Here is a 13,274-nt window from a genome sequence, read left to right as displayed (position 1 = left end):
ATCCAGAATGCATCTTTCTAGTACACTAAGCATACTAGACTGTCTTACCTCGTGCCGTGTCAGGCCAGACTGTCTTACCTCGTGCCGTGTCAGGCCAGACTGTCTTATCTCTTGCCGTGTCAGGCCAGACTGTCTTACTTCGTGCCCAGTCATACCAGACTGTCTTACCTCATGCCCATTCAGACCAAACAGGCGTTCCTTGAGGATAGCGTCTTTAGTGTTCCACAACGCAAGGGACAGACAGAGCCGACACTTCCTGTCACATATGCCCAGGAGACCGTCTTCGCCCCACCGATACGCACGAGATCTCGCCTGGTCATGTGGAAAGTGGTTCCAACTGCAAGATAGATAGGAACTTGTTAGCATACGACAAATAAGTTTTATAACTGGTTTATTGGTTGGTTGTTGGTTGGTTGGTTGTTTGGTTGTTTGTTTTGTTGTTTGGTTGTTTGTTTGTTGGTTGGTTTGTTGTTTGATTGGTTGTTGGTTGTTTGGTTGTTTAATTGTTGGTTGTTTGTTTGTTTGTTTGGTTGGTTGGTTGGTTGGTTGGTTGGTTGGTTGGTTGGTTGGTTGGTTGGTTGGTTGGTTGGTTGTTGGTTGGTTGGTTGTTGTTGTTTGTTTGGTTGGTTGGTTGTTTGGTTGATTGGTTGTTTGTTGGTTGGTTTGTTGGTTGATTGGTTGGTTGGTTGGTTGATTAGTTGATTGGTTGGTTGGTTGTTTGGTTCGTTGGATGGTTGTTGTTTGATTGATTGGTTGGTTGTTGTGGTTGGTTGGTTGTTTGTTTGTTGGTTGGTTGGTTGGTTGGTTGGTTGGTTGGTTGGTTGATTGGTTGGTTGGTTGTTTGATTGGTTGGTTGGTTGGTTGGTTGTTTGTTTGATTGGTTGTTTGGTTGGTTGTTGGTTTGTTGGTTGTTTGTTTGTTTGATTGGTTGGTTGTTTGGTTGTTTGGTTAGTTTTGGTTGGTTGGTTGGCTGGTGGTTGGTTGATTGGTTGTATGTTGTATGGTTGGTTGCTTGGTTGAAAAGATTTACGCCCATTGACAGCCAGTATCATTTAAAGACGACTTCCCGTGCATGCATTGTGTGTGTGAAGTGCGTGCGTGGTTTTGGAGAATGCAGTATGTTTGTGTTGTGATTCTTTGTAATAGTGGAACACTTATCCTCTATATAGTGATATCACACTGAACCATTATGCTGTTTACACAGAACAAAGAAGAAATCAAGATGTTATGGGCGTGCTGCCTGCTCCCTCCAATAACTAAAATCTGTGTTCCGTCCGGCAAGAGATTTTAATATATAATTTTGTAGTCATTAATAAGCATATTTGCTGTGCCTTGTTTGTGCCATAATGCTTCAATGACTCCTTGTTGAGGCTATCATTGAATGCAAACCAATTTTTTTTAAATTAAATGATATTTTTTAAACAATAGCAATATAATTTTTTGTAATTCAATCGCTTTATTGTTGATTTCTGGTTCGTAGCTAATACAGTTTAGAATCTGTTTAGAACAGACCGTAATACAGTTTAGAATCCAGTGTTTAGAACAGACCGTAACAAACTAATACGATGCTCACACAATTCAGGAGCAGTAACAATAGGTAACAGCTGGTTGTTAAATACAATAGCAGGACAAATAAATATTTTTGGACGGATGGCATTAAGTAGTATATGATAGCAGCAAAACAACTAGGAAACGGGTCGTAAACCAGGAAATAGTTTAATCTTACTTGCATAACAACTATTCTCATTGGCTTTAAAAATATCAGCCCCTAATGTAACAAAATGACGTTGTTGTTTGTAACGTCGCATTTGATTAAGTACACCAATAAAAATGGAATCACATGTAGAAAGATTTTGTTATAAGGATAAACTTGAATATGTCATGGAGATATAACACAGAAACTCTTAGTACATAATAGTATACTCAGTTTTGTGTTATATCTCCATAACATAAAGAATATATTCGGGTTAAGTACTCACGTCATGTCAAACATGTATGGACGCATATCCTTTGCGGGTACTATTTGATATCTTTATTCATAACAAGGAGTAAATACTGCGGAAACCGATTGTCATGTTCAACGGCCAATCGACAGTAGGGCCTCTTAGGGCAAAACTTTAATATGAAACACAAGCCATGGTATAACTTTTAACATATACTAAGGTAAAAAGTAGATAAGTAATATGTAGATTCTAAAATTTATTCTGTATTTTATGTGCGTTTAAACTGATGTGAATAGCAAAAAAAATTTCAATTAAAATATTAAAAAAAAAACAATTACATAATGAAAAAATAGCGAAGGTGATACTTACTCACATATTAATAGTTTGGGCCAAAATGCGTCATTTTCATCAGTGATGTGCCATAATGAAAATGTAGTATTCATTTATTGTGTCTACGTAATGGACTATTGATACAGAACCTCAACAAAAATAACCGTACTCTATCTAATAGTACGCGGAATAAAACACACGGTTTACATATTGCGAATTATTTTGACCAAAGTTTAAATCGTCGTTCAAACAATATAATCGTTTCTTATCTATGTCTTATTATATCAATAAAACTATCAAATAAATGGCAGACAGAAAATATGAATTGGAACATTTCTCGTGGCATTCCTTGCCATTAGATGTACTCGGCTGTAGTAAATAGTCTATCACTGTCCTTAATTAAATGACATTAGCTATTAATAGAAGCCTAACCAGCCAATCAATGATAAGTGGGTTTAAAAATCTAGTTTCACTTTCGCCTTCGGTCTAGGCTAACCGAAGGGTTTATTGCGTATATGATCTTTATCTCTTTTGTCTTCTTCTTCTTCATATTGTCAATTCTATATCGTATGACCATATTAATTGTATGTTTATCTTGATAAAGGGGTCAACCAGAGGACAGTCTTAAAAATACAACGATGTATTTTGTCTACATGGTTGGGATTACTTCCTTGCTTTAATTCTTAGTTTCACTTTCCTAATAGTTTACATGTATGTAGAGATGATTTAATATTGTAGTGATAATTAAGTGATAACTATATATTGTCCGCATAAACATATTGTTTACATTTCCTCGTATCCCTATTGGCTAGTTTGTACACACCTCTTACTGAACATGCTCTATTGGTCGATTTACACACACCCCTTGTTTTTTTCTGACCAGCTGTTACATCGTTCAACCCCCACACAGTAGGAACTAGGTCGACTCACCAGCTTTTCAGTGCGATCTATACATCAACACATGACGTCACTATATATATGTATCTTTCTATGTACTATGAAGCATTTGTCTGTGGAATGCATGCAATGTGACAAGAGTAATTAACTCACTAGTAAAGTCTCTGAATAAGTAATGTTATTAATAAGCTTCTTTCCATAGCAAGATCTTATCCTTGCCATACGTTGAAGTGACCAGTCGACAAATTGATATATGTAGCTGTCTTATCGCGTATTCGAAAAGGTCTTATCGTAGATGCATGTATTACGTTACAAGGAGTAACAGTGCAGAAGTGAAAAGAAAACATATATAAATCAAGAACAGTTCCGGAAAAATGAAAAATATTTATACCAACTCCATTCAAACTTAGAGGTGATGAAAAGCCATTTTATAAACAGACTGGATTACCTGGCAAATTTTTTCATGTGTCTGGGAAGGATTTCTAACTCTCACTTTGAGTTTTTCATAACCATATATATTTCTAAACTTTGTATAAACAAAATATTATAATTGTATAAAAAAAACATGTGTTATAAAGTATATAAATCAGGTTATATTGATATGCAGACCTACACTCTATAGGAGAATGTCAAGGTGAGCCCGCCACCTCGAGAGGTCAGTGTACCCTAAACTCACCAGTCTCCATTCTCAGAATAATCCTCCCGGACCGTGCCCCATTGCCTCTCGGACAGATAAGGTCCCCATCTTTTCCAGTCCTTAGTCTTGAGTTTATCCTCGTTGAGACGGTTCCGCTCAGCCGAGGCCATGCTGCTCTCGGCAACGTGTTAATGTGGATAGCTGTATACTGATGCACTATATTTATACTTATACCAGCAGGCTGCAGACGCCAAAATACATCAACGACTGCAGAGACTTGCTCAAGTCCAATCACCATGAGGATAATTGGCATTTGAAGTTATAAGAGTATATATTTCATATTATCAGAAAGTTAGTTCGTGCAATAGTTTATGTCACTGCGGTGCCATATGACCTGCCGCGCTTTTCAATACATGTGCAGGACAGAACACTCATTGACATGTCATGCTTTGACGCCAATTAACAATATAGGTAAAACGTATATTAAATTTGTAACCATGGGAAATACTAAAAATGGAAGTCATTAATTAGTTCAATTGGTGTTATTAGTATTTCATGAAACTAGCCGTTTAAAAATTTGCTTGCCAAGTCTCGCAAATTTTTAAAAGTAAGATTCATTTCCTTCGACAATATTTACAAATGGATATTTCCACTGCCACAGCCCAGAACCTATAGTTATATCATCTGATCCGAGAGTACATTGACGTTGTTTATATTGGAGAACAGAATAAAATTTATTTCTGCATCTTAAGTAGATCTTTCCGGGGGATAACCATTTGTCAGAATGAGTTGTTGTGTTATTTGACTCTTAACTTTGATATTGACATTTAAGACTGTTATAACTCCAGATCGATGGGCCCTTTATATTTACAAAACTATACATGTATATTATTACGTGAACTTTTACCTGTACATCATCTCCAAATATTTGTCTGATGGGGCTTTGTTAGATAAAGGAAGTTGGTTTAGTTTGCTTTATATTGATATCCTAATATTAACAGCAAGGGATAGATTAATAGGAAGAAGAATGTAAGTTCAGAAGAAGGAAAAAGATAAGAACCTAAATTTACTCGCCTTTCACAATCTGCAATTGGAGCAGCAGGTACAATTCTTACACCTTACCTGCTGAGCTCAAGAAAGTTGGACAATCAAATATGTGGCGGTTTTGATGAACCGCTTGAATGACAGACCAGTGAAAGAAGAATTGTCGGTTCAATCCATCAGCGGCATATTTGAAGATGTAAACAAGTCAATGATCTGTAAACGAGCAAGTACAAGCCATTTCCAGACTGAAGTTGAAAAACCACACAACGATAATGCTAATTTGGTAAGAAAATGTAATCCACTAAGAAAATCTGTGTTTAGCTAAATTATACTACAGGAGACCAGCAGTGTTGGTTGGTAAAAATCAGTTTTAACGGATTTTGTAAACAATTCAATGAAAGTAACGAAGAGAAACTGCGAGAAAGCTTTCAAACCAATATAGAGTTTGAGATACGCATACAGGGTCGCACACGTCTCGTTGTTGTCTGATCTATATGATTTTGATAATAGTAAATAAGAGTGGATTTCCTCCGGACTCGTTTTGGTAAAAGTCGAAATCCCCTCATTCTTTTTACAGTGCCATCTCACCGATACATGCCGACAATGACACTAAACAGCACACCCACCGACTGAACGGGCGAACCAGTCATCTCATTCCCTTTAGAATTTATGCTGAGCGTTAAGCAGGTCTGGAGCAGAATTTATCACTTTTACGGAATATGATTATCTAGATAAAGTATCCGCAATTTTATGGTAATCGTAATATGCTACTCATTCACGTAGTGAAATTGGGCAGGAGGGTATTAATCAATATGATGATGTTTTTACAGAACAAAAAAAAAATAACGATTTGTTATAACCAATAAACCATTTACTGTTGTGACGTATACTTCTGCTTGTTATTCTAATAAAAACGAAAACATGAATTATATACCACGGTTTCGTGAAAAATATTAAAACAAAAGATAATGACAACAAGAAACTTAAGAGTGACATTTACTTGACTTAAGAGTTTTAGGCCAGATATTATCATGTTAATGAGAACTTGTGCTTGAAGTTATTTATGAGGATTTAATTTGCCCATTTCATGTTATAATGTGACACAATTTCACATATATGACAACAAAAGCATGTTATGTCAAGTATTTTTTTAGTATAAAAAGTTTTTACATGTGAAGTTGCGCTTTTTCAATACATGTGCAACAAACAAATCATTGACATGTCATGCTTTGACGCCAAATTAACAACTATAGGTAAAACGTAATTAAATTTGAACCATAATGGAAACGAGGAAGTTAATTAGATTCAATTGGTTTATTCAGTAATTTCATGAAACTCCGTAATAACCTTTGTAGAATGACATTTGCTTGCCAAAATTGGTTTATTAAAAGTAATGGACGTTTGTACATACTTGAATTTCAGCTAGCAAATATTTAAATAATATGAATTCCATTACACAAGGTTAATTGATGTATATTCCTGTATCATCAGAGTGCCTATAATAGCTGGGTAAAATTTTGTAATAAAACGCTGTTCGTTAACAAATACATTGAGCATTTCATTTACTTGAATCGACAAATTTAAAATGGATATATTTCCAAAGCCAAGCCCAGAACCTATGTTATATTTCTGATTTTTTAGAGATACATTGACTTTGTTTTTATATTGGAGAAAGAATAAAAAAAAAATTATTTCTATCGTGAAACGGGGGGGGTTCAGCTGTTCCGGGGGTAACCATTTGTCAGAGTGAATTTTTTGTTATGATTACATTTTTGGGGCTTTGTTAGATAAAGGAACTTTTAACCTGTACATCATCTCCAAATATTTGGTTTTGTAGATTGGGTTTTTAGTATTCGCTTTATATTAATAACCTAATATTAAAAGCAAGGGATAGATTAATAGGAAGAAGTAATGTAAAGTTCAGAAGAAGGAAAAATATAAGGAACCTAAATTTACTCGCCTTTTACAATCTGCAATTGGAGCAGCAGGTTACAATTCTTACACCTTACCTGCTGAGCTCAAGAAAGTTGGACAATTCAATATATGATGGGCGGTTTTGATGAACTTCGCTTGAATGACAGACCATTAAGTGCAAGAAGAATTGTCGGTTCAACTTCCATCAGCGGCATATTTGAAGATGTAAACAAGTCAATGATCGTGTAAACGAGCAAAGTACAAGCTCATTTCAGACTGAACTGAAGTGAAAACCACCACAACGATAATGCTAATTTGGTAAGAAAATGTTAATCCACTAAGAAACATCTGTGTTTAGCTAAATTATACTACAGGAGACCAGCAGTTTAGTTGGTTGGTTGGTAAAAATCAGTTTTAACGGATTTCTGTAAACAATTCAATGAAAGTAACGAGAGACGGAAAACTGCGAGAAAGCTTTCAAACCAATATAGAGTTTTGAGATACGCATACAGGGTCGCACACGTCTTACGTTGTTGTCTGATCTATAGATGATTTTGATAATAGTAAATAAGAGTGATTTCTCACGGACTCGTTTTGGTAAAAGTCGAAATCCCTCATGTCATTTTTACAGTGCCATCTCAACCGATACATGCCGACAATGACACTAAACAGCAACACCCACGACTGAACGGGCGAGAAAACCATGGGTCATCTCATTCCCTTTAGAATTTATGCTGAGCGTTTAAGGCAGGTCTTGGAGGTCAGAATTTATCCACTTTTACGGAATATGATTATCTACGATATAAGTATCCGCAATTTTATGGTAATCGTTAATATGCTACTCATTCAGTCGTATGTGAAATTGGGCAGGCGGGTATTAATCAATATGAGCGAATGGTTTTTACAGAACAAAAAAAAAAATAACGATTTGTTATAACCAATAAACCCATTCCACTGTTGTGACGTATAATCCCCCGCTGAGTTTGTTTCTAGTAAAAACGTTAGATATAATATTATACTGATGCTTTGTTATTCTTATAAAAAACGGAAAAAAAAACATGGAATTATATACACACGGTTTCGTTTGAAAAAATGGATGAAAAAATGGGTTGAAAAAATATTAAAACAAAAGATAATGACAACAAGAACATTGTCACTGGAAACCTGGACGGGACAACGACTGGAACAGGGCTATTCAACAACAAGGAATTCTGGTTCAACCAGGTCATTCTTATCAAAAAGACCTTTTATCTCAACATGCGGTAAGCTGTGAGGTCCAAGTTTTTTAAGGTGCGTGTGCTCGGTCTACAATTCCTTTCAAAACTTGACAAAGAAATACTTTAAAGTCTTCCTCTAGTTTTTGAGTAGTTTGTTTAAGTGTTGTTTTGGAGTAGTTTGGCGGAGTTTTGGCCCATTTGACCTTGATATTGAATGAAGGTCAATGTCATTCACAGTGTGACAACCTTTGTAGTCATTTATGTCAGCATCCTACAGGCCAAATAAAATATCAGGTCTATAGGCCTTTCAGCTTTTGGTGAAAAGTCACTACAAAATTTACAACAAAACTAAAACAGCAAAAGATTAATCAATAGACGTTTATTCTTAATACGGATAAGACCAGATGAATGTAAACGCACTCTCTTATAAAAAAAGATTTTATATAAATAGCTCTTTTGGGTGGATATTTTATTTTGTTTTATTTTTTTTATTTAAGGTAACACTGGTGATGGTAACACTCAATGTGGGTTGGGAATTGGAAAAATCGTATATTTGGTCACTGCGTTCTGTTCCCTTGATCGAACACATCATAGTCTATAAAAAGTACAAATTTCTAGTCGCTACATTTTCACATTTCAGGCATAAGGATAGGTGGGACACAAACAGTGAGTGGGGTACGAATGGTGTTTTTGTCCGTTGTCAGTTATAATGTGACCCGCGCCGGTATTAGGTGTTACATCTTGGGGGCGTCTTTGGCTTTATGAATGACCGGCTATTTAACTACAAACTATTGGTGATTTTTTTTAATTGATGTCAGTGTAGTTACTGCTCCTCAGCTTAGCGCTTAGCATTAATGGAATAGGACGGCTGGTTCGCCCATTGTCAGTAATATGACCGGGTTGGGTGTGTTTCTTGGTGTCTTCGGCGGCATGCTTCGGTAATATAACACTATCTAAATGGGCATTTGTTTGCACTCTTATATAGAAAAAAGTTACCATATTGAGTTTTTTATAAGGAGATTATTAGGAGTGTTAAAATACAGTTGTACCACCAACTAAGTGTGTTATGATTTATCTGGAATTAAGATCAACATTCTTAATCTAACATTATCAAGAATCTTCAAACATTTACTTATTTTTTATGAAATTCGTATCTTAAATGCTTGCTATCGTGAAACGCTTGAAAAGGGAAGTGAGAGGCATTTAAAATTAAGTTGAATATCGAGGTTGTTTGTTTAATTAATATTGAACGTTGTAGATTCAAGACAGATAATAACACAAACAAATATCACATATAATGAAAGTAATTTAGGAGAGGTTATAAAAGGTTTATAACAAATTGGAATATGTATATCATACAGGTGCTATTTAAAATAAGGATAGACACTACAAGAGTTTTATATGCTAACATACCCAAAGAAACATTGGCATGATATATGCCAACATAGGATAGGTATGTTAGCGTAAGTCAGAAGCAGTGGGGAATTGTTTATATACATAAAAAAAAATAGATAAATAAAAGAATAGATACGAGTTTTAAGTTGTGCTGTATATTCCTTTAGAAGTGATCTTTGCAATAAAACATAAAAGCAAGCAAACAATAAAAAAACTGATACGAAGAATTTGGCATGTGATATGGTTGCTAAACTAAGAAAATGAAGACAATTAAACATAGTGACATTGTACACAAGGCACAAGAGCATATGGGATCATCCAACAGTCCGATCTACCTTCTTCAAATGAAATTTGGCAGACTGCGGCCTCATAGAAAGTAGGCTTCAAAAAAACATACCTGGTACCCGGTTTTGTTCTGACTCTAGGTAGCTCCAATTGATGTTCATTCATAAGACAACAAAATTATTATTTTGAGAGAGTTAGTAGAAAATATTCTGGAGAAACCTTAGCAATTTTTTTTAAACTTCACATTTGCATCTAACTGTGACAATTTAAACCTAGATCAAAGATTTAAAGTTGAAGTTTAATAGTCATCTTTGATCAATCGAATGACTTTTTTCCTGTATCTGTTTATATCTTTTTAGTTGCACTAAAACTACAGAACTGACATAAAACAGTGGACAATAAGTAAAATTAGACATAATAAGAAAATTAAAAAACCACAATCTTCGCCTGCTTACTTTAAAGTAAATAGTCAGGCAAAGAAAAACCAGTCTAAATGCGTTCATTGGCCTTCCAAAAGTTCTCACATATTAATACGACAGTCAAGTTCTGCTTACGTTTTCCCCAGTTCTGACCATTGAAATAAAGAAAAGTTGAAAGCATTGAAAGCGAGGCTGCGTGGAAATGTAACCACGGACATAGTCAGCCGGGAGGACTTTTAAGGATTCCTATACTTTAAATTAATTTCTTCGTACGCAGAGAGATTTTTGACGAGAGATTTTATTTTTCTATTTCATAAAAAATTATTCTGGATACATTTAAACCATTTTACTGACTTAAGCCATTCTTGTCCGACTGTTCACTTTAAGCTACTGTCAATGCGTTTCAAAACAAGATTTGTTTTTTTTTTTTTTTTTAAAAACCTGTAAATGAGTGAATCATTTGATATCATTACCTAAAAGTACTTATATGTATATAACATAAAAGGTATCCGTTCATTTCACTTTTATATTTTGACCATGCGTTGCATACCAGTGTTACATTGTTTTATTATTAAAATATGAATAGACCATATACTATATCAAACGGAAAAGTATCTTCCTTGGTATAAGACAAACTATAGACCTCAAAGCGTCCGACAGACTGTTCCCCATACGAAACGACTTCGAAAAACATACCACATACCTGGTTGTTTGTCTCTATATACTCAAGTTGTCCGCAGAATGTTCAATCATTACGAACGACTTCGAAAAAACATACCTGGTTGTACTCTATACTCAAATTGTCCGACAGACTGTTCCACATACGTTTCGAAAAAACATACCACATACCTGGTTGTTTGTCTCTATATACCAAAGCGTCCGACAGACTCAACGAACGACTTCGAAAAACATACCATACCTGGTTGTTTTACCTGTTGTCATATATACCTCAAATTGTCGGCAGAGATGTTCCACATACGAACGACTTCGAAAAATCATACCACATACCTGGTTGTTTGTCTCTATATATACCTCAAATTGTCCGGTCAGAATGTTCCACATACGAACGACTTCGAAAACATACCACATACTGGTTGTTTGTCTCTACTCTATATATACCTTCAAAAATTTGTCCGGCATGATTGTTTTCCACACATACGAACGGACTTCGATAAACATACCAAGAATCTGGTTGTTTGTCTCTATTTACACTCAAATTGATCCGCAGGGACTGTTCCACTATACGAGACGACTTCGAAAACATAACTGAGGGTTGTTTGTCTCTTTAGAGCTCAAACCTTGTTCCGTGCAGACTCTGGAATTTCGAAAAAATTACACATAACCTGATTGTTTGTACTCTATATACCTCTAATTCGTCCAGACCCTGTTCCACATACGTAAGACATCGAAAACTGATACCTGGTTGTTTGTCCTTACCTCATATTGTTCGAAGACGGTTCAAACATCTTCGAAAATGACCAATCGAAGAACATACACGCGTACCTTTATTATTTGTTATTGTCTTATATTTCAAATTGTCCGACAGACTGTTCCACATACGAACGACGTTTCGAAAAACATACCTGGTGTTAATATATGCTACTCTATATAAACCAACATTTAGTCCGACAATCACTGTTCCACATTCGAACGACTTTTCGAAAACATAAACATGATCCTTTTACACATTTGTCAATCTAATATATTACCTCAATTTTGACAGTTGTTCACATACGAAAAAAACCTTCGGAACACATATCTAATTTAATCATCTAAGTTAATAAATTAATTTTTCGTCTTTTCGTCTTTTCGCCTTTTTCGTCGGTAATTATTGCTGAAAAATATAAACAAAATCAGACTACATTTGTTTTCAAATGGTACGTCGAAATTAATAAAACAACATCGCTTTACTAATGTACGTTACACAAAAAGACGCATGTCGTATGTAATGTATTAATATAAACCGGACGTTTTACACATACTACAAAAGCAGGTAGTATTTTACTAATTTTCATTTAAATGTTACGTAAACACCTGATGACAAAATTAACATAGCTACGTTTGATCAATAAAATACAAAGTTCGCCTTTAAAAATCTCTTCGTCTTCGAATTGTCTATCATTCAACATGTTCTGACTTACAATCAATATAAACACCATATCGTGCTTTAACACATGCTACGTTACAATCAATATAAACACCTGTGGATCCCGTTTTACACATGCTAGCACGCTTACAATCAATATAAACACCTGATTCGATTTACACATGCTACGTATACACTCAATTTAAACAACCTGATCCGCATGCTACTTACACTCAATCTAAACACCTGATCGCTTTACACGTTCCTACGGTACAATCAATAATAAACATTCACCTATCTCGCTTTAAACATGCTACGCGTTCTCAATCAAGACTTACACCGATCGCATACACGTGGTACTTTAGTCTCTCTATCTCTCTCTCTCTCTCTACTCACTCCAGATCTGTCGTTTACCACATACTCACTTTACCAACAAATCATAAAACACCTGATCGCTTTACGACACATGCTACATTACAATCAATTATAAACACCTTGATCGTTTTACACATGCTAGCATACGTTACAATCAATATAAACACCTGATCGATTTACACCATGTCTACGAACGTTACAATCAATATAAACACCTATAATCGCTTTAACACATGCTACGTTTACAATCAATAAAAACACCTGATCGTTTTTAACCACATGCTACGTTACAATCAATATAAACACCTGAAACGTTTTACACATGCTAAGATTACAATCAATATAAACACCTGATCGTTTACACGTGCAACACAATCAAATAAACACCTGATCGTTTATAACAATGTACCAATATAAACACCTGACTCGTTTAGCACAAGCTAGGGTTACAATCACTATAAACACCCCCTTTATCGTTATACACACGTGGCTGACGTAGCAATCAATATAAACACCTGGATCACTTATACACATGCTACGTTACAAACATATACACATGCTAACTGTGAACAATCAATACAAACAACCTGAACGTTTTACACATGCAAACATTACAATACAATATAAACACCTGACCGCTTTTACACATGCTATGTTTACAATCAAATAGTAGAACACCCTGATCAACGTTACACCATGCTACGTTACCAATCCACTATAAATCACCTGATC

The 13,274-nt window shown here is 35.2% G+C and overlaps 1 protein-coding gene across 1 annotated transcript in view; it reads right to left on the bottom strand.

Moving 5' to 3' along the window:
• LOC138332309 (uncharacterized) overlaps positions 1-4,316 on the bottom strand; it is a 29,984-nt gene extending 25,668 nt beyond the window's left edge. Inside the window, exons 1-2 of the mRNA XM_069280349.1 lie at positions 3,847-4,316; positions 169-337 (exon numbers count right to left, since the gene is read on the bottom strand). Coding sequence (XP_069136450.1) covers positions 169-337; positions 3,847-3,977 — 300 coding nt within the window. The 5' untranslated portion in view covers positions 3,978-4,316. The remainder of the gene's footprint in view (positions 1-168; positions 338-3,846) is intronic.
• Positions 4,317-13,274: the final 8,958 nt, after the last annotated feature.

Source organism: Argopecten irradians, chromosome 9 (genome assembly GCF_041381155.1).
Source record: "Argopecten irradians isolate NY chromosome 9, Ai_NY, whole genome shotgun sequence".
NCBI classification, from domain to species: Eukaryota; Metazoa; Mollusca; class Bivalvia; order Pectinida; family Pectinidae; genus Argopecten; species Argopecten irradians.
This window is presented reverse-complemented; position numbering and strand designations above follow the sequence as displayed.